Raw genomic sequence first — 21,355 nt, forward strand, 5'->3', positions numbered from 1 at the left:
AATGAGCTTTTGAAACTATATTCCAGCTGCTGTAAATACAGAATTTGTTGATGTATATTGAATGTGGTTTCCTTTCTACTAAATATTTTGCCTCATTAGTACCAAAAGTATTATGTGGGATTGAACAGAATTTAAAAAAGAAGGCTTGCATTGCAACACTTAATTGGGAACAATATCCCTCTGTTTGCCAGTAAATCATAGTGAATATATGCTTACTCATAAATCAAATTTTAATGTTTCTCTTAATACATTATGTTTTCTGTGGAGTATATTGGAGGAAGATATGATTTGCAGAAGAGGACAGCAAAGATTGTGCAGCTTCTTATAGATTTAGTCAGTCAAGACAGAACTTTTAGAGACCTAGACATTTTTTTGCCTTTTGTATGTGTTGGTTTATGGGGTTTTGTTTGGTTGTTTTTTTAATCTGCCTGTAAGCAGCCCACCCTCTGTACTTGTAAAACAATAGATTTGGAGTATAGTGACATCTTGCCTTAGAGTTGATGGGACAGAGAATTTGAGGATCTGTTGTTGTTGCCTCCGCATGAGAGTTCGGGGTGGAAGACCTTTCTGGCTGGTGTTGCTCCTGAGTCTGGCCAAGGGGTTTTCCAGGTACCTGAGAACCTGCTGCTGTTCCCTCTGCCAGCCCACACAAGCACCAGGAGAGGCTGCAAGTTTTACTGCTGAATGATATTGTGTGTGTCTGTGTGCGTGCATACGTGGCATGTTGTCAGTTCTCATCTTCATCTCCTGTCTGGTAGATACTTCTTTTTGCTTTGCTGAAAGAAGGGTCCTGGAGGAAAATGAAACTTACAGGGCTTACGTGAATTATGCTGTTTGCATGCTGTGGTTATTGTTGTTCTAAAAAAACTAGTCGTTCTCCCTTCTTCTCAATATTTGGTGTTTGAAAATGTAAGGTTATTTATGAGGTTGTTTTCTGTCTTGAGAATTTCACAGGTGGCCCACAAGAAATGTGGTCAAGTGCTTTCAGTACAATTCTGTCCCTTCTACTGCATGATTTTATTATTTGTAGAAGCTGGCATAACATGATACCTGTCCTTTGCATTGCCAAACAGATGGTATGGGATCTGTGTCCTAATGATAGACCTTCCTTAGGCTAATTGAACTGTTACTGCCTTGGGGCAGGGAGCAGGACAGAAACACTCAAGACAAACATTGTTTATCCTATTGTAGTTTATTATATTAAAATGCTAATGTTAATCTTGTATTCATATGCTTAAATTACCTGCTCCTTGATTTTTTTTTTTTTTTTTAGTAGTGGCCTTCATATATGTTTAAGCTCCTATAATCTGATTTTTTCAAATGATTTGTGTGCATATCTATAAAAGACATTTGTTAATAGAAAATGAATTATATTAAATTAATTATGTTAAGTAATGTTGATGCTTAGTTTCAAATTAAGTGTCCACACTGGGATATTTACAATGAAATTGTCAAGAGAGAAGGTTTGTGTGTTTAGCTAAAGCTGTGTAATGAATAGCATGTAGGTCAGAAGTTTCAGGTTTTCTTGTGTATTTTTGATAATAGCGTAATTGCTAATGGTTTGAGGTATAGAAGAATCCTGCATGGCATTTATAATATTTTACCTTTTTTTTTTTTTCTTTTCAGGTGCTTGGGTAAGCCGTGGGCTGGGGATGGTGAAGGAAGCAGATGGTCAGTTAGTTTGGATATACACTGCTCAACACTTGGGCTACTGGATAGCAGCTCCACTGCCTGGAACAAAAGGTACTGCAACAACTGGCAAAGAAATTACTGAGTAACCCAACTTACAAGGTATCATAAGGCTGTCACCTTGATTGCTTTATTTACAACAGAAAGGAAAAAACAACATGCCGTTTCAACAGTTGGATAACTTTTGTTTGAATCCTGCTAGTGTGTCTTTGTGCATGTAACCATTTCCTAGAACTTCAAATGTTGTAGGGGGCAAAGTCTAGACTGTACTTATTTGAACTTACATGTTTATTCTGTCGCCATCTTTTGGAAGAAGCCTGCAAGGGAGCTGTGACTTGGGAATCTAAAAATCAGTAGGGCTGTATCTCTTAGTATTGAGGATCATATATGACAGGAGGAAATAAAACAAGAAAATCAGACTTGGGTAGAACCATCCCAGTGGATTCTGGTTTATGTAGACTTGTTGCATTTTTTGGAAATTCATATGAAGGGATTCTTACTGGAGAAATATAATGTCAAAATTTAAAACCAGTACTTTCCAACAGAAGCACTAAATAGAAAACGTAGACCATGTTTCTAAGACAGTTTGGACAACTAATACAAAGGTAATTTGACTGAAATTGAGTAGATGTCATGATAAGGTGTTAATACTTGAGATGATCCTTTGAAGATCCGTTATATTGTAACCTCTGTTTGTATGTTTACTAGCTTGCTGAGATAGCAAGGTGAAAAGGGAAGGATGAACATAGTGCCATAGGAACACAAAATCATTGGAAAACTACAGTTTAATTCATTAGCTACAGCTCTGCATATCAAGGGGAATTTTATGTTTTTGAGAACTAATACTTGCCTGGTTTTGTTTGACAATCTAGAATCCATTATTAGTGCGGTTTCCAAGGACATAACAGCCTATCACACAGTGTTCCTTACGGCCATACTGGGAGCTACTGTTGTCATTATCATTGGATTTTTTGCTGTTCTTCTTTGTTATTGCAGGTAAGCAAAAAGAGAGGCTATAAGAAGCTCAGCATGACTGGAATGTAAGGTTGATAAAATAGTCTTTTGAAGTTGAGACTTGTTTCCTTAGGTAAACTATAATATGTAGCCTAATATTTCTTCAAAAATTACAGTTATTACAGAACTTTATTTTAAGTTTGTGATGTACAGTGTAACTTCTTTACCAAAATCTAATATTCAGCTTTGGTAGACAACAGTCTAGTGATTTCCTAATATGCTGTACAGTCATCTTGCATCTCTTTTGCATAGGGATAAATGTGGTCAGGCACAAAAGAAGGAAAAAAATACAACTAAGCTGGAGATCATAAAAAAAGACCAGACAACATCAACAACTCACATAAATCACATCAATGCTGTCAAAGGCTCTTTAAAGTTGGAGGATAAGTCACAGTTATATACACCGAAGATTTCTTCATACAGCCCTCAAAGAAGGATGTCCATAGACACAGAAGACGAAAAATCACGAGACAACTTTAAAATCTACACAGAGAATGCTTCTTATCAGGCACCCTGTCAGACTGGTCAGGCAAGAAATTCAGGCCATTCATTGGAGCCTAATGCTGGACTTAGGCATTTACAGCAGCCGAAGCATAGTAGCAGTGCTATTTCCCAGGCTCCTAGGGACATTCAAGACCCAAACAGATACCTTTCACTGAAAGAGGAGATGTATGGGCTTTCCCATATCCCAGAACATCTAATGCATGTTTACAATCAACCCATTGCTATTCTTCAAACCTCTGACCTTTTCCACTCCCCAGAACAATTGCATCCTGCTAAATCAGCAACTTTGCCAAGAAAAGGGCAGTTAGTGTATAGCCCCATGGTGGAACCCATGAATCGCGAGAGTTACATGCAAACATTACCGAAAATGCCAGTGCACTCTCATCCACAGCCTTCCACCGGCAGAGATGAAAACAGTGCATTGGATACACAAGAGGGCTTACCTTCCCAAACGTCAAACTGGGGCCGGTACACTAACAGCTTACTGGAGTCTGTCTCTGTTCCTGGGACATTGAATGAAGCTGTTGTAATGACTCCATTTTCTTCTGAACTCCAAGGTATTTCAGAACAAACACTATTGGAACTCTCTAAAGGAAAACCATCTCCACACCCTCGAGCATGGTTTGTGTCACTGGATGGAAAGCCAATCGCTCAAGTGAGGCATTCTTTCATAGATCTGAAAAAGGGCAGAAAAACAGAGAGTAATGATACCAGTCTGGACTCTGGTGTGGACATGAATGAGCATCATCCTAGTAGGAAACTGGAGAGAGAGAAAACTTTCATTAAAAACATGCCGCATTCCAAGATCCTTGACCTGGAAGATCTGGATCTGAGTAGCAGTGAAAGTGGGACCACTGTTTGCACTCCAGAGGACCACGCTGTGAGGCACATTCTGGATGGGGGGAACGGGCCAGTCATGGACCAGCATGATGAAGAAGGTCTAAGAAGAAAAACTGTATCAGTAAGTCATGAATCTGGTATCCCTTCTGCTAAAAAAAGGGACAGACCATCTATTACGAAAAGAGATAGCAAAACCAATATCTGGAAGAAAAGAGAGGAGCGGCCACTTGTTCCTATAAACTAAAACACAATGTGCTTTGTGGTGTTGCTCTCCTTGCTGGTTATTGACCTCTTGGCTTCTTCTGTAATTCTGCAGTGTTGGGTTTACAAGGGAAATGTTGTTTTCCAGTAATGAGCAAAGTTACTTTTATTTTTTTTTTAATATACTGGTTGAGTTACTGAACTTCAATTGGGCAACTGATATTCAATGTGAATTGAAAACAGGGAAATGCTACTATTAAGATTTTTCCAGTTCCTAATTTTGCTGGCAGTGTAGGGAAGGCCCACATTTTAATTAGCCTGTCATTCTTGGACACACCTCTGGGAATGCACGGTGAAGAAATGTAGGCACACCTTTTAATTTTTTCGTACTTGTTGCTGTTGTGTTGGCGGACTAGTTAAAGCCATTCCTCAGCCTTATTCCTCATAAATGTGACCATCTGTACAGTATTTTATATGTGAACTTTTCTAGCGATCTGTTCCTACTTCTTTGTATAATGTAAAATGTTTCATCTGTTAGTCCCACGACACCAGCAGACGAGCTCTGTTGGATTTACCAGCTGAGCTCCATAGCGTTGCTGCCCTCCCTGTGTGCCCATCCCTGTGCAAATGGTTGCCGTTCCATGCAGTAGTGGCAGAAGGGGGAATTGTCCAAGCTCTGTGGCCAGTGCAGTTCATTGTCCCCACTGTCTTCAGATGTTGCCCATCTGCTTTGTTACAAGCTGTGGACATTGAAGATTGGTGTCTGCTATGAAGTGTCCACATCCAGCAGAAAAGGTCTGGTTCTGGTAGCACTCAAAGCTGCTGCTACTCCTGATCCCAGTGTCTTGTCTCGGCTTCGTTGTCATTTAAGATCTTCCGTTCTGCATGTTGTTGGGCAAGCTGAGCTGCACAACATACTCTTGAATCCCTGCAGGTTTGTAAGTTAGAGTTTGACCCATAATCAAAATACACAAGTTTAGACAAATTATGCCTTTGAAACAATTTTTCTTAACAAGAAAGTTTGGCATGGTTGCTTTTTATTTTGTGTTTAAAAAAAATGGAAGATCGTCGGAGGTTTATGTGCCTACATTTTGCCAGCCTGAGCTACTTTTGTCTAGGTTGTGCATTGCAGAGGGGTTAAACAGGCTTTAAAAGTTGGGGGTTTTTATGAACATGAGAGCAAATTGCAAAATTTGGTCTGTAATGCAATATATATACTTCTTACGACTCAGAGTTAAATTTACCAAGAGTCATGAATGCATGAAATGTAACTAAGATATGTATAGAGGAAGGAAAAGGCCATCAGAATATTCTTTATTTTTAATGTTTATCTCAGCAAAGTGATTGCTTCAACTTTGGCTAACAGAAAAGTAGATGCCTCCCTTAATGTGCTTCATATAGTATATCCAATGTCTTTCTGTGGCTTTGAAGCTGTTTTCCTGGTGAAATAAGTTCCAGCATTTTGGCTTTGGCAGTTTGATTATAAATCATCCTAAAAAAGCATTATAAATATTTTCTTTGGAGCTTGGTTAAGATTCTATACCAAGATCAAACATACAATGCCTAAATCTGAATTGTGAGGTGAGTTGCACTCGGTTGTCTGCCCTGTAGTACATTCAGGAGTAGGGAAATATCCCTAACATTCTGTGATATTGTGATACACACTCCTGTAAATGACTTTATTCATGTGAGTTCAAAGGAATGAAGTTTTGCACTCCAGTGTTCTTGCTCTGCATCCAGGTAGGTATCTGGGCACCAAAGCAAAAAGATTAGAAATGTTGAGAAGATCAGTTATAACTTTGAGACTTCAAAGTAACAGTGCCAAAAGACAGACTCATGTCATGCAGCTTCTTGTCAGCTCTGACAGCTGATCAAGAGCAAAGGGCAGGGTTTGATTCTGTTCCATCATTCTAAAGGATCCTGTGGCTATCTGGATTAGTCACAATTTTACCCTGCACATACGGTAGTGCCAAACGGCCCTTTTAAAGGCTGTACATCGATGGGGCACTTCAGCTTCTAGCCAACAAAGCAAGGCAGAACAGAACAGATCTTCTTGGAAGAGTTTCTGGCTGCTGGGCTTCTTGGTAGTAGTAGGAAAGATATGATAAGGTTTTCTGAAAAACAGGCACTTCATCATACATGGAATTGATATCTCTACTAGATTGTAGCTCCTCCCTTGCCAAACAAGGGTGTGGGCATTTCTTTTAATGGAATATTTAAATGATTTTCTGGAGAGCGCTTGCTGCAGTTCTGGTGATACCCTTTCCAAGGCTGTCATTAGCTGTTGCTTCTCTCCATGCCAGTCAAGCAACAGCTGTCTTTGCTTGCTTTGGAGATCCCATCCGCCGACTTTTCTGTGTGTAACTTGCTAGAATTTTTTGCATAATGTCTTATGCTGCTGGTAACACTTGAAAAGGCTTTTCTAGAGTTGAGTCTTATATTAAAAATAAATACATATCTTGTTTTCTGTGTCAGAATATGATCAAAAGATTCTGTAGAGAGAAATTATTGCTGCAGTTGTATCTGCAAAGATAAATGCCACATGGAAAGAGGTGGTGGCCCTAACCACACAATGACAGGGAATTTTTCCTTGGCCCTACCATGAGCATTAATCTTGGAATTTTAAAGACTCTATATAACTCTAAAATTATTAGAATTATTCTTCATATTTATATTTAGTATTTACAGAATATATTATCTGAGTCTTCATCTTTCAACTGTATGTTGGAATTTATGCACTGGAGACCTTTGTTACTTATTAGCAGCTGGAATTCTTTTTGGTTTTAGATCATCAAAAGAAGGAGTTTGACTATACTGAGTTCTAAGAATTTTAATTCCAGAGGTAACAATACATGATGTGTAACATGTGGAAAAAAAGTGATCATGAAATTTGTGGTCAAACTAATGCTTTTCTATATTTCTATGTATGATAGCAACATATGAATTAACAGGAATAACTGAATTTATTATTTATTTTTTTATGTTGGCTCAGTATTGCAGCACGAACAGAGTGCTCAAATGCTAGTGCTAGAATTAGGTCCATACAAAAAGTGGCAAGGATTCATGGCACACTGCTTTTGGAAAGACCAGGGAGAAATTCAGCAGTTTTACCTTCTCTGAATCTGGAGGTTGATAACTTTGAGAACAAGAAGTAGGCCATGCCTGAAGCACCCTTAACTAAGCCCCTGCTCAGGAGAGGGAAATGAGTGGCAAAATTGGAAAGGATATATTAATAGCTTCTTTCTGATGCTTGTTTCCAAACTGCTAGGTATTTGTGCTTCAGTGGAATCAATTCTTTTTGAAGAATACAAATATTTGCAAGAATTAGGTCTCAGTTCTTCACAGGATGCCTCTTGAGCTATCAGCTTTTGCAAAAAACCTGCGTATACATACGTAGAGTTTTTAAATGAAAGGTGTTAGGTAGGTACAGAACAGTCAGGACCAAAGTTTGTCACATATTTAAGGTGAAAGGCAGTTAATAAACTCCGGGAGTTTCCTCACTGTGGTTGCACTTCATGATGTCGAGATTCTTCTTGCAGAAGGTTATAACCAGTTCCAGGACTTACCTGGTTTTGGTAAGGTGGTTAATGGAGTTAGTCAAGGCTTGTTTCTACAGAGTAAGTCAGCTGGCTCGGATCAGTACTTTGATGTATCACAAATTGAGGCTAAATAGTCTGCAGCTAAATGCACATTAATCTGGATGTGTTACCTAGAATAAGCTAATTGGCAGTAATTCTCAGTTTGCTATCAAATGTCACATATTATAGAAATTTAAAAAAAAAATGGAGGAATCACCTGAAAATTCCATTTGATTAACAGGAAAAAAAATTACAGTACTGTCAGAAAATAAAACAACTCTATCTTACAAACCTGAAAGCACAATCAATTTGGTAATTAGAGACATTATTTACCAATGTAGAGCTAGAGATGATGCACAAAAAGTAATCCAGGATATAGGAATGAAGATGTTTAGTTGTCTGCTTTGTTTTTATGCAGGAATTTGTACCAAAGAGGATGAAATGAATGGGCACCAGTCTAATTACCCATCTAATGTTGTACAAATTAAAAGGCAGTACACTGTATCTGTTGTCTAGTACTGCGTGTTAGGAAAATTGAAAGGTAAATAAGCCTGCTGAAGTGCCTTTCTTTTTCATCAGACTTATTTCATCAGTGGGACACCTGACTATCTGAAAAGCACATTATGTTTTGGGTTTCTTTTTCTGTTAGCCAAAAGAACCTCAATTCATACTTACAATTATGTAGCTTTTATAGTATTTTAAAAGGCAGATCTAGTGGTTTTTATGTTGGAATACTGGCTCCTGCATGTCGATTATGATGGTAATTGTTGTAAACCCTGTTGTCTTTTGTTTTTGGGGTTTTTTTTTTGCATTTTATGTTTGAAGAGAAATAAAAAAAAAATATATCTTTAGCAATGTGAACAGTATTATCTTTTAAAAATGCACCTACGTGATCTCATTCAACTTCATATGTCAAGAGTAAGCATCCTGACATCACTGGATTTACAGGTATGAAACTGACTGGGATTTTAACTTCAAAAACGAAATTAATATATGTTTGTATATAAAAACTATTATAATGTTAAAAATCCTTTTTTTTTAGCTGCTAACATCCTTTGCCAGTAGAAGTACAAAGTATATAGAGATAGGTACTTAATTCTTATTTTCGAGAACCAATTTTTATCTCAATTTGGCACCTAACCTGTATTGTTTATATAACCCATGTTTCTGCTTTTTTCATTTTTTTTTTTTTTTTAATTTCAGCGGAATTATGCAAAGCCCAGTCCTATACCTACGGATTAAAAATGAGCATTCTTTCATAGTAGTTTGCACTCATTTGTGCCACACTTCTAACAGTAGACAGCTACATGTATGTTAAAGAATTTATATGAAAGGTGGTTTAATTGACTTTCATCTGAGCTTCATTTTCTATTAAAAGCAGTGTTCAGTGTGTTCTGATGACCAAAAAACAATGGCTTCACTTTTATTTTAAGACTGGCAGGGAAAAACTATGTCATTATTTTTAGTATTACCACTCAGCTTGAAAATTATTTTACCAAATGATTTTTTTTTTCATTCAGTTTAAGATTTATTGAACATTCCTATATTACCCCCACCCTCCATGTACTGGTACTTTATTCCCCAGTTAAATGATTCAGTTCCTTTCAAGCACTTGTTGCACTTCAGTCCATATTAAAACAGTAATATTTTTACAACCCCTTATTGTGTAGAAAGGAACAAGAATTTTTTAGTGCTTATTAGAGCATGGAGTTCATCAAAAGCCCGGCTCTGAGATGCTGAACCATAGGTGAACTGATTGCGCTGTGCTCACCACCTTGCACGCTGGAGCCTTATATTCAACAAACACTTCATTACCTGGGCAATCATTTTCAAAAACACTCTAGTATGGATATTGTTCATGTAAAACTTTCTTGATGTTCAGCATCCTGGTTTTAAGTATTTCTACCTTTTTATATTTTGTCAGAGGTGTATTTTCATCTCTGTATTTACTACAGTCTCAGTCTATCTGTTGCTGAAAATGTAAGATTTGTAAAATGTTATAGCTTATGCAATATAATAAAAGTTTTAAAAAGTCATCGGTGTCTTAACTTTTATTTGAACAGCTTTGAAGTCATACGTTATTCAAGAACATACCTCTTTCACTTCATACTTTTTTGCTAAATAGCACTAAAAATGTGTATTTTTGTCATCACCATAATTCCCATTACAAAAGAATGTTGTTATCCTTAGGTTTACCCATTTAAATTCAGTTACATTCTCTGTTTCATTTCTGCTGAAGAAAGACATCTATATCCATATTAAATCTGATTCCTGTTTCTTGGTTGGTGCAGCTTGTGTAAGATTATTGCTTGTGTAAATTCATTTTGTTGCAAGTGGAAAGGTGTAGCCATAGAAGAATACTATTTCAGGTTTTGTTCTTATGTCTAATCTCTCCTCCATTCTTTCAATTAGAGACTTTCTGTGGCTCTGAGAACAAATAAAAGATTATTTCTGTATGTCTGCACACTACATAAGACAGAGGCATTGATTCCAGGTAAAATTAAGCTCAAATACTTAAATCCAGGTAGAAGAACAAGACACTATTTTGATATAGAAGAGCTTAAGCTAAACTCCAGGGTGTAATGTCCTGTTTTTAACTTAACTTAAAACACTAGTATTTCTCCACAAAAGCCACATTTCAGTATTTTCACCATTGTTCAGAAAACCTGCAAGACTGCAGGCAAGCACACTGCAAAGGTTTTCCTGCCATAGGGGGCACTTGCGTATGTTCTGTCATCACTCCTTTAATGCTCTAAGAAGCTACAGTCTTCTAGTAAACTACTGGTTTTCTTCATAGTCTCACAGAAGAACTTTTTTATTTTAAACCTTCCTGAGAAGTAATTTTTTTAACCATTGTAAATCCATTGGATTCTTTAAAATAGATGGAGTGAATTTCCTTTCTACAGGAAGCTAGAGAAATCCCAGGAATTTTATTTCCAATTCAACAAGAGAACTGTGTTTACTGTTATATTTCACTTTCATATAAAAATCGGATATCTGGTCATCAGCTATCTGTAAATGCAAATACTTATATCAAAATGACTGAAGTTCAACTTGTTCTATGTCATCATAGAAAACACAAAGTCCAAACTACACAGATTACTCATTTAAATAAGAATTAAAGAATGTGTGAGTAGATGATATTGTTATGTTTGTTCTAAATATGGTATTAGACATGCTATCACATTTTCATTTCTGTTAAAACGTAAGAAAATTGGAAAAAGTCAAGTCACAAATCTGGCTAAGTTTCAACAAAATGTTCCCATCTTTCTTAGATTCTTGGAGTAGAACTTCAAAAATGGCAGGTTCTTATAATCTCTTTTTGTTCAGTTTAATCAACAGCTGGCAGCTGGGTTGAAATAAAAATATTTCTCATTCAATCAGGCTTTATATTTACATTTATTGCAGGTATCAAGGTTTAAATCCTCATTAGACTTATTTGGAATTTAGACCTTAAACAAAACTAAAATTACTAAAATGTAAATTTATTTATTAAATTACCATATAGGAAAAATTATTAGACTTGGGAATTCTTCGGCTTGACCATCTATACATGATTGAAAATGGCTGAGGTTCCTGTATATTATTTGGAGGCTTAGCTCCTCTTTTGAGCATTAATATCAGGAAACCATAGCAGATCTCACAGAATGTACCTGATACTATAAATAGGTTTTTTCTACTGTACATTTGAAAATAGCACATTTGATGTAATTTCATTCAACAAGAATGTTAAAATGAATCTGGCTTAATTATTACACCCCTGAATAAGAACCATTGCCTAACTGGTCTTTCAAGAATACAAAGCTTTCTGCATTTTACATATGAGTGATTTACTTGACTGAAGGCTAAAAACTTGCAAATAAGAAATACTTACAATTTTACAAATATATGGCTATTTTCTGAAATACATCTACACCAGCCAAATCAGTTTCTCTGTTTATTCAAGAAGATGTAATATGAACATTTCTCACAGTATTGAGCAGCACAGAGTTAATTTCTGTAGTACTTAAGAGTTGATGACATCTGATTATTCACTTATTTGTTTTTCGGTCTTGAAGAATTCTTGTGTGTGGAGTATTAATATAGCTATGTTATCTAAAATGAGACAATCATGAGCTGGTATGCAGTGTAATTCCTTCCAATAACACATCTATTTTTCTTGTTTTAAAGTTCAGATGATTATGTTTAAGTTGTGGTCTTGCTAGGAGCCTCTGTTGATGACTAGTGTTTCCTACATGCTTATTATCCTTTTTCGAGGAATGGCTTGGTGTGCACAAATTGATTTCAGGATTCAGCTCCCTGGGATATCTTAGAATTGTGGAATTACTACTGCCATCTTTTTTAAAAGTAACTGCTTTGTTTGTTTTGCCACAGTCAAACTGATGCTGGTTTCTCAAAGCATTATGAATGTCATCCTTTCTAATGGTACTGGCCTCATCAGAACATGCTGTTTCAAAAGAGCTTAGAGAGTAATCCGTACTACGCCTGGAAAAACAACTTAGATTTCTACTGCTGTTCCGGTCAGATTCTTCTAAATAGAGGTTGCTAAAAAATCTTAAATCCTTTTGGAGCTTGGGCATATCTTTGTTAGAAAGCTTTCTGAAGCTACTTTGAGAACTTTCTGATGCATTTTTAGATGGTATTTGCTTGAGAAATAATCCACTTCCAGATACACACATTTCTGCTTCCACTTGCTTTGCAGGTTGGCTCAGATCTGGGTGACAGCCTGTTGGGTAGTTTCTGTGTTTGGCTGGCGTATCCTTCCAAGTCAGAGGATTGTATACAACATATTCATCAATAGGACACGTGTTTCTTTGCTGCAGTAGCCAACTGTCAATGCATTCCCTATGAAACTTAAAAGATAATAAGGTCAGCTGTTGCATAATATTTCTTCACTGAATATGGACTAATCAATTGTTCTTGCGTATAACAGTAATTCACAGAAGCCTCTGATGTTAGGAGTGTAAACCCCCAGGAATGTCGCTGAAGAGCTGTGTTGCTTATGTATACAACAAACAGATTCTAAGTTTTGGGGACTGGCATGCTAAGGAAAGTTAAAATGTTACTGACTGCTGTAAACTGGATATTTAAATCCCATTTTTAAAGGTACTGAAAATATCGAGTTACTTAACTGTAACATAATTACACATATATTCACTGCTATAAGAAATCAGTGTTGACTCTGCTACCCTTCCCTTTCAGCTTCATTCCCCTTTTGATTTGGTTCCATGTAATTTCTGGACCTAAAGGTCATTAACTGCTGAGATTGCAACCAAGATCCTAAAAAGTGGGCAAGTAGTTTGAATTTCTGTTACTACTGTCCTGTTGTCAGTGAAGAAATACTGCTGGTCAGGTAAGCTAGCTTGAGTAAAATAAATCTGAAAAGGGCTACGTTCCATGAACTCGATTAAGGATACTGGTACAAACTAGCAAAGATGATCTTCACAGGTTGGCTAAGTAATATGGATTTCCAAATTATGAAACTTGCTGCTGGATTGCAAAAAGCTCATGCAAACTCAGCTCCTTTTTGCAAAAAGTAAACTGAGACAGATCAAAGCTCTGCCGCAAAGTGTTTGAAATTATAAACTGCTCAGAGGTTGTAAATGTGTCTGTCAAATACTGGGAAGGTGCTAACTGCCATTGATTAAGCAGCATAGAAAGAATCTGGTTATTTTGGCTTCAGCTGATAAACTAGTAAACCTGAATAGGCAACATTTCAGCATTTCAATATCCCAGAGGGTCTAAATCTTTGCAAAATAATCTGGTTAATTTTTTTTTTTTTTTAATTTAAGTTTGCTCAAGGTAACCTACTCAGAGAGATGCTACCAGAATTGCAAGAATATGAAGAGTGAACCGGGCTCCTAAAGAAAAGTACCACAATATTCAGAATTTGTTCTGTAGAGAAGTAAACATCAGTAGCAGTAGATAACAGTGAAGAGTGTTTGAATCGTCAGTAATGCCCGTAAAACATAGATATCCCTGATGCAACTTTTGTTTCTAGTGTTATTTACGTTGTCTAAGCTCCAAGAATAAGAATGAAGGCTGTAGGAACAATCTCATTCATTACCAGCAGAGAATTAAGTGTCAGACCATTTCATTATGCTGCTCCTTGCCGCTGATTTGCAAAAATGATTTTAGCTGCCATTTCTAACCATTGTGCTTCCTGTGCCTTAAAGCCGACGTTCAGGCTGAGACATGCAGTTCAGCAAGGATACAAACTTTTGGACCAGGGACATGAACACTCTTAGCAGTGGTGCCTTCAGGGTTCCAATTCACCATGTGCTGGAGGGTGTCGGCATCAGAAAGTCCAATGTGCCACAAGCTCCCAGGCTATGTGAAGATTTGGTTCTCCAATGTTTAGAACGCCTTTTTTTCTCTTACCTTGTGATTACACGGTAGGAGTCTTACATGCTGACTGAGTTGAAAGCTCTTCAGACAAAGTCTACACTGCATACCCGGGGCAAGTAAATTACTATGTTTGCTAATTAAAATTATGGGTAAAGATTTTACGATGTTCTTTGGTGTACAACTAGTCCTAAAAGAAAACAAACAAAACCCAGTAAATTTGGAGAAACAGCAACTAAAACTGAATGCTTCAAGATGTCTTCTGTTCAATAGTACCTTAAATTATTGGGGGGGCTAACCAGTTTATTAAACCAGAGCTACTGTGAAAATCATTCCAGTGATGATCTTACTGTGACAGTCATAAGCAGACACTCACACCTCCCAGAAAAATAACCAGTATGTTTATTTAGTCTGAACAGTTGCATAATGTAAGCCATTGAATTTTATGCAATAATTTCTACATTAATTTATCTGAACAAAAGGTAGAAAAGTTTTCACAACCTTCTGAAACCCAAGCTCAGAATTCATAACACAAATACTGTGATATTGTGGTCTTTTGCAAAGCTGCCTTATTTTTGAAATTATGTTGGATTGTACCTTGCTCTATCTTGGATTATAGACTCTAAACCTACTCTGGTAGTCTGGTTTGGGTAGTAACTGATATTCTAGTTTTTAATGAGAAGTGATTAATGTTTGAATAAGTATCTCAGTCATTCTTTTCAGTAGCTTCTTACTATGAGTTTCTAAACTACATCAAGAGAATTACTTAGTTTTCTAGGTATATTAAATGTTAACTATGTTAATATGTCTTGTTGCTTTATTAGAAGTAATAATTGCTGTATGTTCTTATTCAATATTTTTATTGCCTTTTTTTCAGATACTTTTAAAGTAAAACCATTGAAAGAATATTTCATGTTTGTCATAATAGATAGTATGGAAGAAGACAAGCATCTTACTTCTCCTGGGGACATAATATCTCTTCTCTAGAATTATTTTCTGGGTTAAAGCTTTTAAATGTTCCTCTTTGGGCTGGTAATTCTGAAAGCTGTTGTAGAGTTCTCCATTTCTTATTTCTCTTCTGTAATGTGCAAAAGTAATTCAGACAAATTGACTCAAGATAGAGAGGATAAGCACTTGTGTAAAAGATGAAAAGAGGAACTGAGGACAATTCAACAAATCTGTTTCCTAACTATTTTTGATGTGGCAAATACTACTAACCATCTTAAATTAAATGTCTTATTCAGACTTTCATAAAGCCTGGAACAAAGAATGTCTACTTGAAGTCTTCAACTACGACTTGGACACCTTCTCTGTCAGTCTTGAAATGCTGATATTTCTGGAAATCTAGAGACAAAGTGGCAGCAAAATTGACTTCAAAAACATAAGCATATCCATTAATGGTTTTTATGATAATCTGAATTCACTATTCTTTTCCCCAACTGCTTTGATTCTACATGATGAACTAGTGATATAAAATAATCAGCTGTAGAACCACACATACTTTTTCACAGCTCCTTAATTTTGCAGTTTCTGTGCTCTAGTTGTAGGCTTGGACTCTTAGCAAATTTCTTTTGGCGCTTATTTGGAAAAAAACAAAATATCATGTGCTGACAGAACTTCCCAAAGCCTGTAGTAGTCTCAGGTATGCCTGCTACAGAAGGTGATGGCTATCCTGGATAATACAACTGAGAAGTTAATAAGGTACAGTTAGATTTACTTGGGGAAGATTCTGGCACTGATTCATTATGTCTATGACCTGGACATGCAGAGTTCAAAGAACCTCAAAAATCTTCCCATTTTATGTTGGTTACTATGGCCCTTTTTTGCATCCCATGGTCAACTGCAAGGGCTTATCTACACAAAGAAATGAGAAAGGCAAGTTAAGTAAGCTCAGATGGATTTGTATCTGCTGTCCCTATCAGGGTGCCATGGTGCAACACATACAGGCAGCTCTCTATGGTGTTATTTTTGTTTATCCCAATACTTAGCTTGTAGCTAAAGAAGTCTAATTCAATGCAAGGTCTGCATGATTTGTATAAGGGGAATTGCAATTAATTAATATTGTGTAGCTCAAGGTAGGATACAAAACAGAAAACTTGTTTGGTACCTGTCTAAAAATAAAAACATGTGCAGAATGGCAAAAGCCAGTGAAACATTCATGACACAGATGATACTCAACACACTCAGTGCACCTAAAAGGAAAAACAAAAACACATCAACAGAATGAGGAACTAGGCTAAGAAACAGCTAACACCTTATCATAAAGTAGTAGCTAAATCTATTATTTGGAAAAAGACAATCCCAGATAGGTACTACAGAACTGTTTGGAAATGTACTGAACTAAAAGCAAGTTTAAAAAGAAAACACTTTGCTTTGTTTGCCATTAATGTGTATTTGTTTACAACGCAGATACGGTCTACTCTATAGGTGAAATCAAATACTTACAATAAAGACAGAGAAATAAGTGACAAGCTGTAAGGTATACTCAAGGACATAGCACTTGATTCAAAATTTTGGTTTAATAATACTTACTTGTAGCACTTTCCTACAATTGGAAATACTCTGCAGTTATTACACGGGATTCCAAGGTGCCTATCCAGTCTGGTTTTCTCTGTTGCAGTCACAAGTTGATTAGAGTTTCTAAATTCTTCTAGAATGATCTTTAGAGGTGCAAACTTTTCTCTGCAAAGTGGACACTTCACTACAGAGTCATTCTCCCGTTCATCTTGGTAGTCAGCCCAAATTTTCATACATTTTATGTGAACGTTGTTACCACAGCTGTATCTACAGAAAATGAATGACAATAGCTGTAATCTCTCCATAAGCATATAGGAAAAATCACACAGCTAAACTAAGAAGTCTTCCCTTTTCCTCCTTCCCATCCACCCACATTTTAACTTGTAGGATTGCTGAATTTTCCAGATTGGAAAAGGGCTTTAACAACTGCCAGGTATTTTTCCTTGTTTATTGAAGCTAGCTATATTAGCAGATCTTGTAACATTTCTTCTATGATTAGAAATGTACCAAGGCAAAGAACAAATTGTATACTTAACCTGCAGTAAGTGATGGGAAGCATTTTCTTTAATAACTCCTCCTGACAAATGGGACAAACATCCTCTTCATCAATTTCTTTCTGATCAATGCATCTATCACTCTCCTGGTGTAATGTTTGTGAGAAGAGAGTTTCCTCTGGATTCTGTGTTCGTTCTTGATGCAATCGCTGAAGCACATCCTCAATTTCTCTTTCCAGAAGACCCAATTTAGAAGCATCTAGCAAAAGTAAACGAAAGTGATTTGGCAGTACTTGCACTTAGGTCACTTGTAGTAATTCTCCACCTATGAAATGCAGTAGGTACTCCCTCTGTAAAATCTATGCAGTATGTTTCAGTTCCAAAAAATGTTGTGAATTGTTTCTTACAACTTGCACAGAAACAGTTAACAATATTGCTCTAAAACGGTGTTCAAGGCAAAAAATGTATCCAAAATGTTTCTTAACTGTGAAGTTTTCCATAATTTTTCTATAGGTTAAATTTGGTTCACTAAACACATTGATCAAAGCAGCGCTTCATCCCAAAAGGCCTTTATAGATATGTTTACGTCAGAATAAAAAAAAACAAACCGAAACAACCAAGCAACCCCCCTGAACACCCCTCCCCCAAATACAACCTGCCTCCCCAAACCACACTAAAAAACAAAACCAAAAACACCAACCAAACAAAACAACCTAAAAATGTTTTCTGAATCCCAAAGAATTAAGCTTTGCAGCATCTTTTGAAACATGGAATAATAAATAAGTAAACATTACTTCCTTTGTATAATTAATGGTGCTTGTCAATTTAATATATTTTGCTTCTCAATGAAGAGTCAAGAGGCTAATCTCATAATCAAATGCTGGCATTTCAGTAAAACACAAGGGCCTTCCTTGAAGTTTCCTTATTTTTCCAAGGAGAAGGTGATGCAAGGTAGGAAATTCTTTTGCTAACAATCAGCTTTGGCAAATTAATCTGTTCTCTGAAACTCTAGGCACAGTTCTGATAGAACATGTCACTTTATTCCACAGCCAGAAACTAGTTACAAATTCTAGTGATTAGATAAAAACAAGCTCACTTTCTACTGAAATTATTTTGCCTATACAAAACTTCAGAAAGTAAACTCTTCTAAAATCTCTTTCAGAGAGAAAAATATTTTAAAAAAAGGTAGGTTCTGACTAGGCACAAGAGGTTTGGGTTTGTATGTAAATACTCTTTTAAAAGTAATGAGAATTGTGGCCATTCTTTAAGGTTAGCTTGTATTTAGCTGCTTTCTTATTGCTTGGGAAAAGATCTTTAGACTAATTATTTTGTGGGATGTTTATGCTGTTTGTGTTTTTTGAGTTCCTTGAGTTCTAGGAAAGGAAATCTAACAAACCATTTGAAAATCTGGTCTATAATAGCCTGAAATCTTGACTCATGTCAGAAAGTTAAACTGGCTATACAGATGATACCCTCTTTATTAGAAAGCTTTGTGGTTTTGCTGACAAAAAGCCACAAATGTCAAAATCAGCAAAGGATTAAATTTTAGACAGCTTACTTTCTTCACATGCCCATAAATTTGAGAGGTAATCTCCATGACAGTTGCTGCATTCATGAAGTACTACAGTTAAGATGATGTCAAAGTAGAAATGTTGCCCCAAGCTAGAAAAGCCATTGCAGTTACATTATTTCATGCCGAAGGACTCACTACACAAGGGATAAAAGATGAACTGTAGTCCTCCCCGCCCCCCCCAAGTGAAGGAGGGAGAGGAAGAACAAGACACAGAGACAGGGATGTAGAAAAAAATTTATCAAAACTCTGAAGGACATTACTTCATGCATTTAAAGTTTATAAGCTCTACATGCAAGACACAAAAGAGGTTAATACTTACATTCGTGATCTCTTGGTAATCGATACTTTTTCAGCAATATCCTACAATTTATAATCAAAATCCGATATGTTAAAACATCAAAGTTATGTCAGTTGAACTTTACCATTTAAATGGAGCAGCCATCTACATGTCTTACACAGTCTTACAGAGAAAGTATTGTGTGATTAGATGAGAGAAGCTGAGTAATCATACTGTAATAAATTTAGTTTAATAAATTTAAATTAAAAAAAAAAAAAATCAAGGGTGGGGTCCCGCTTCCTAGCTCATACTCCTGTCAGTTCTAGGGCTTGTTTCATTGCTTCAGTGGCCTGGTTCTACTCGGTAGACTAAAAAACAAACAAAACCAACAAGAACCCCCCCAAAAAAAACTAAACCACCCTCCCCCGCTTCCCCCAACGAAACGAAAACACCACAACAACTCGCCCAGTCAAAAATAATATTTTTGTTGGTTTAGTGTAATTTGACTCAGCCTATCAAATGCTTCCCTCTAAGAGGGAAGAGAGAATGCCACAACCACTGTATCACTGATTTCTGCGTGACACCTCATGTCAGGGCCGTGGGTTGTGGCTCCTTTTGGAGCGCATCAGGGGCTTGGGTGGAAGCCGCGTCAGTTTCTTGTGAAGTCTGAACAGGATCCTGTGCGCGTCTGTTTGACACCGGATTTATGTGACAGACACACCTCCCTCGCCCCCCGCCCGCCTCACCAGCAGAGGTGCGCGCAGAGACCCGTTCCCGCGCGGAAGGCGGCGCAGGTGCAGGAGTGCGGCGCTCCCAGCAGCACCTGCCACAGACAGTGAGAACCGTCCGTCAGAGTCAGACCCAGAGCCCTGGGCTCCGGGCTAGCAGCCGGGCCGCGCCAGCCCAGCCCAGGTCGGGCACGGCCCCGCGGCGTCCCCCCGCACCCGCAGCGGCGGCCCGTGGCGGCCGTCCTCCTGCAGCAGGAAGGCGGTGGGCCCCAGCTCTCGCACGACGCGCATGGTGCCGCGCAGCGCCCGCTCCTGCTGCCGCCTCAGCTCGGCGCTGCCGCCCGCCCGCCGCATGGCTGCGCGCGAGCAGCTCGCGCCCAACGGCCGTAACCGCCGCAGCCGCCTCGCGGGCCGGTCCCCATGGCAACGGCACGACCGCCATTTCCAGAGGCACCGCCGCGCCACGCGGACGCACGCCCGCCCGCCCGCCTCAGGGGTCCGGCCGCCGGGCACAGCCCCAGCTCCCTCAGGCGGTCCGGTCTCTGCCGCCGCCGCTGTGCCCAGCACAGGTTCCGCCGGGCTTCGCCGCTCCGCTCTGCAGCGTGTCGCAGCGTTGGGCGTGCAAAGCCATGAGCGTGCTCGGCGCCCCGCTGGTACTTTTACTTTCCGTTATCCGTAGGATCTTTTCAGAAAATGAAGCGTCGCCTCCTCACCCAGCTTTGTTCTTTTCCCTCGGCACTCCGCCCTTCTTTTTTAACGCACTTCGAAGACACGTTTTATGACGTGGTTTTTCTAAGGCAAACACTTCTGGAGACATTTACCAGCGGTGGGCGGGTTTGTGTTTGTGTTCCGGTCAGTAGGGGGAACTGTTGCACTCCCTATAGTCAGTAAAAATGCGTTTGTTTTCGCGTCACGTTAAATGTTATGTCAATTCTTGGAACAATTGATAGGAAGTTTTTTAATAACATCAAAGTTATTTGTGTGTTTTTACTGGAATATACATGGATATAATGAGGTGATGGGCGTCTAACTCCCTTTTAGGTTTTTTAAAGGTATAAAAGTCTTTTTGTACTGTACTGGGCTTGTCTGAAATGCCTTTTTATTTCAAAAGTGACTAAGCCCTGCTGGCAAGTGACAGAGAAGGGGCAGAGCGGCCGCAGGGCTGCTGGGGGAGCTGAGAGGAGGTTGTGGAAAGGCAGCAGGAGTCTGGGGCCACCTCACAATGGATGGCCGCCACCCCCCATGCCAGCTGGTGAAGGAAGAGTGTCGATGGAGAAAGGCTAGTCTAGCTGCAGGACCCTGATACAGATCAGTGCAGAGGTGAGCACGAGATTAGACAGGGGGGTTTTTTGAATGCTAGGTTCACAAAGGAAACACCTGGGGACCCTGGCACCTGGGACAGAAGGAACTGTTGAGTTGTGTGGAAGGCACTAACTACATATATAGTGACACAATGCATCAGCTTGGGTGAGTTGATCAAAAGTGTGACTTGAGTCAAGTCAAGTGGACCATTCAAACTGGAAGGACTGAAGTAGCAGTTTTTAACTAAGTGGCATGTCAAATCCTCAGAGTTTATTCTTTCAGCCATTTCATTA

The 21,355-nt window shown here is 38.3% G+C and overlaps 2 protein-coding genes across 3 annotated transcripts in view; one reads left to right on the forward strand and one right to left on the reverse strand.

The window, feature by feature from the left end:
• FAM171B (family with sequence similarity 171 member B) overlaps window positions 1–9,862 on the forward strand; it is a 37,515-nt gene extending 27,653 nt beyond the window's left edge. Inside the window, 3 exon segments of the mRNA XM_065840396.2 lie at window positions 1,627–1,743; window positions 2,562–2,685; window positions 2,956–9,862. Of these exon segments, the coding sequence (XP_065696468.1) occupies window positions 1,627–1,743; window positions 2,562–2,685; window positions 2,956–4,291 (1,577 nt within the window). The 3' untranslated portion in view covers window positions 4,292–9,862.
• Window positions 9,863–10,732: 870 nt separating this feature from the next.
• ZSWIM2 (zinc finger SWIM-type containing 2) lies at window positions 10,733–20,602 on the reverse strand. Of its 2 annotated transcripts, XM_065840399.2 has the most exons (9): window positions 19,977–20,566; window positions 19,779–19,855; window positions 19,075–19,115; window positions 17,225–17,441; window positions 16,704–16,955; window positions 16,279–16,363; window positions 15,128–15,249; window positions 14,208–14,361; window positions 10,733–12,679 (listed from the first exon to the last, which is right to left on the reverse strand). In XM_065840399.2, the coding sequence occupies exons 1-9, from the start codon at window positions 20,112–20,114 to the stop codon at window positions 11,936–11,938; spliced, it is 1,830 nt and encodes a 609-aa protein (XP_065696471.1). In that variant the 5' UTR covers window positions 20,115–20,566; the 3' UTR covers window positions 10,733–11,935. The 2 variants fall into 2 exon arrangements, with proteins under 2 accessions (XP_065696471.1, XP_065696472.1); XM_065840400.2 differs by lacking the exon at window positions 19,779–19,855 and having other exon boundaries at window positions 20,474–20,602.
• Window positions 20,603–21,355: the final 753 nt, after the last annotated feature.

Source organism: Patagioenas fasciata, chromosome 7 (assembly GCF_037038585.1).
Source record: "Patagioenas fasciata isolate bPatFas1 chromosome 7, bPatFas1.hap1, whole genome shotgun sequence".
Taxonomy (NCBI): Eukaryota; Metazoa; Chordata; class Aves; order Columbiformes; family Columbidae; genus Patagioenas; species Patagioenas fasciata.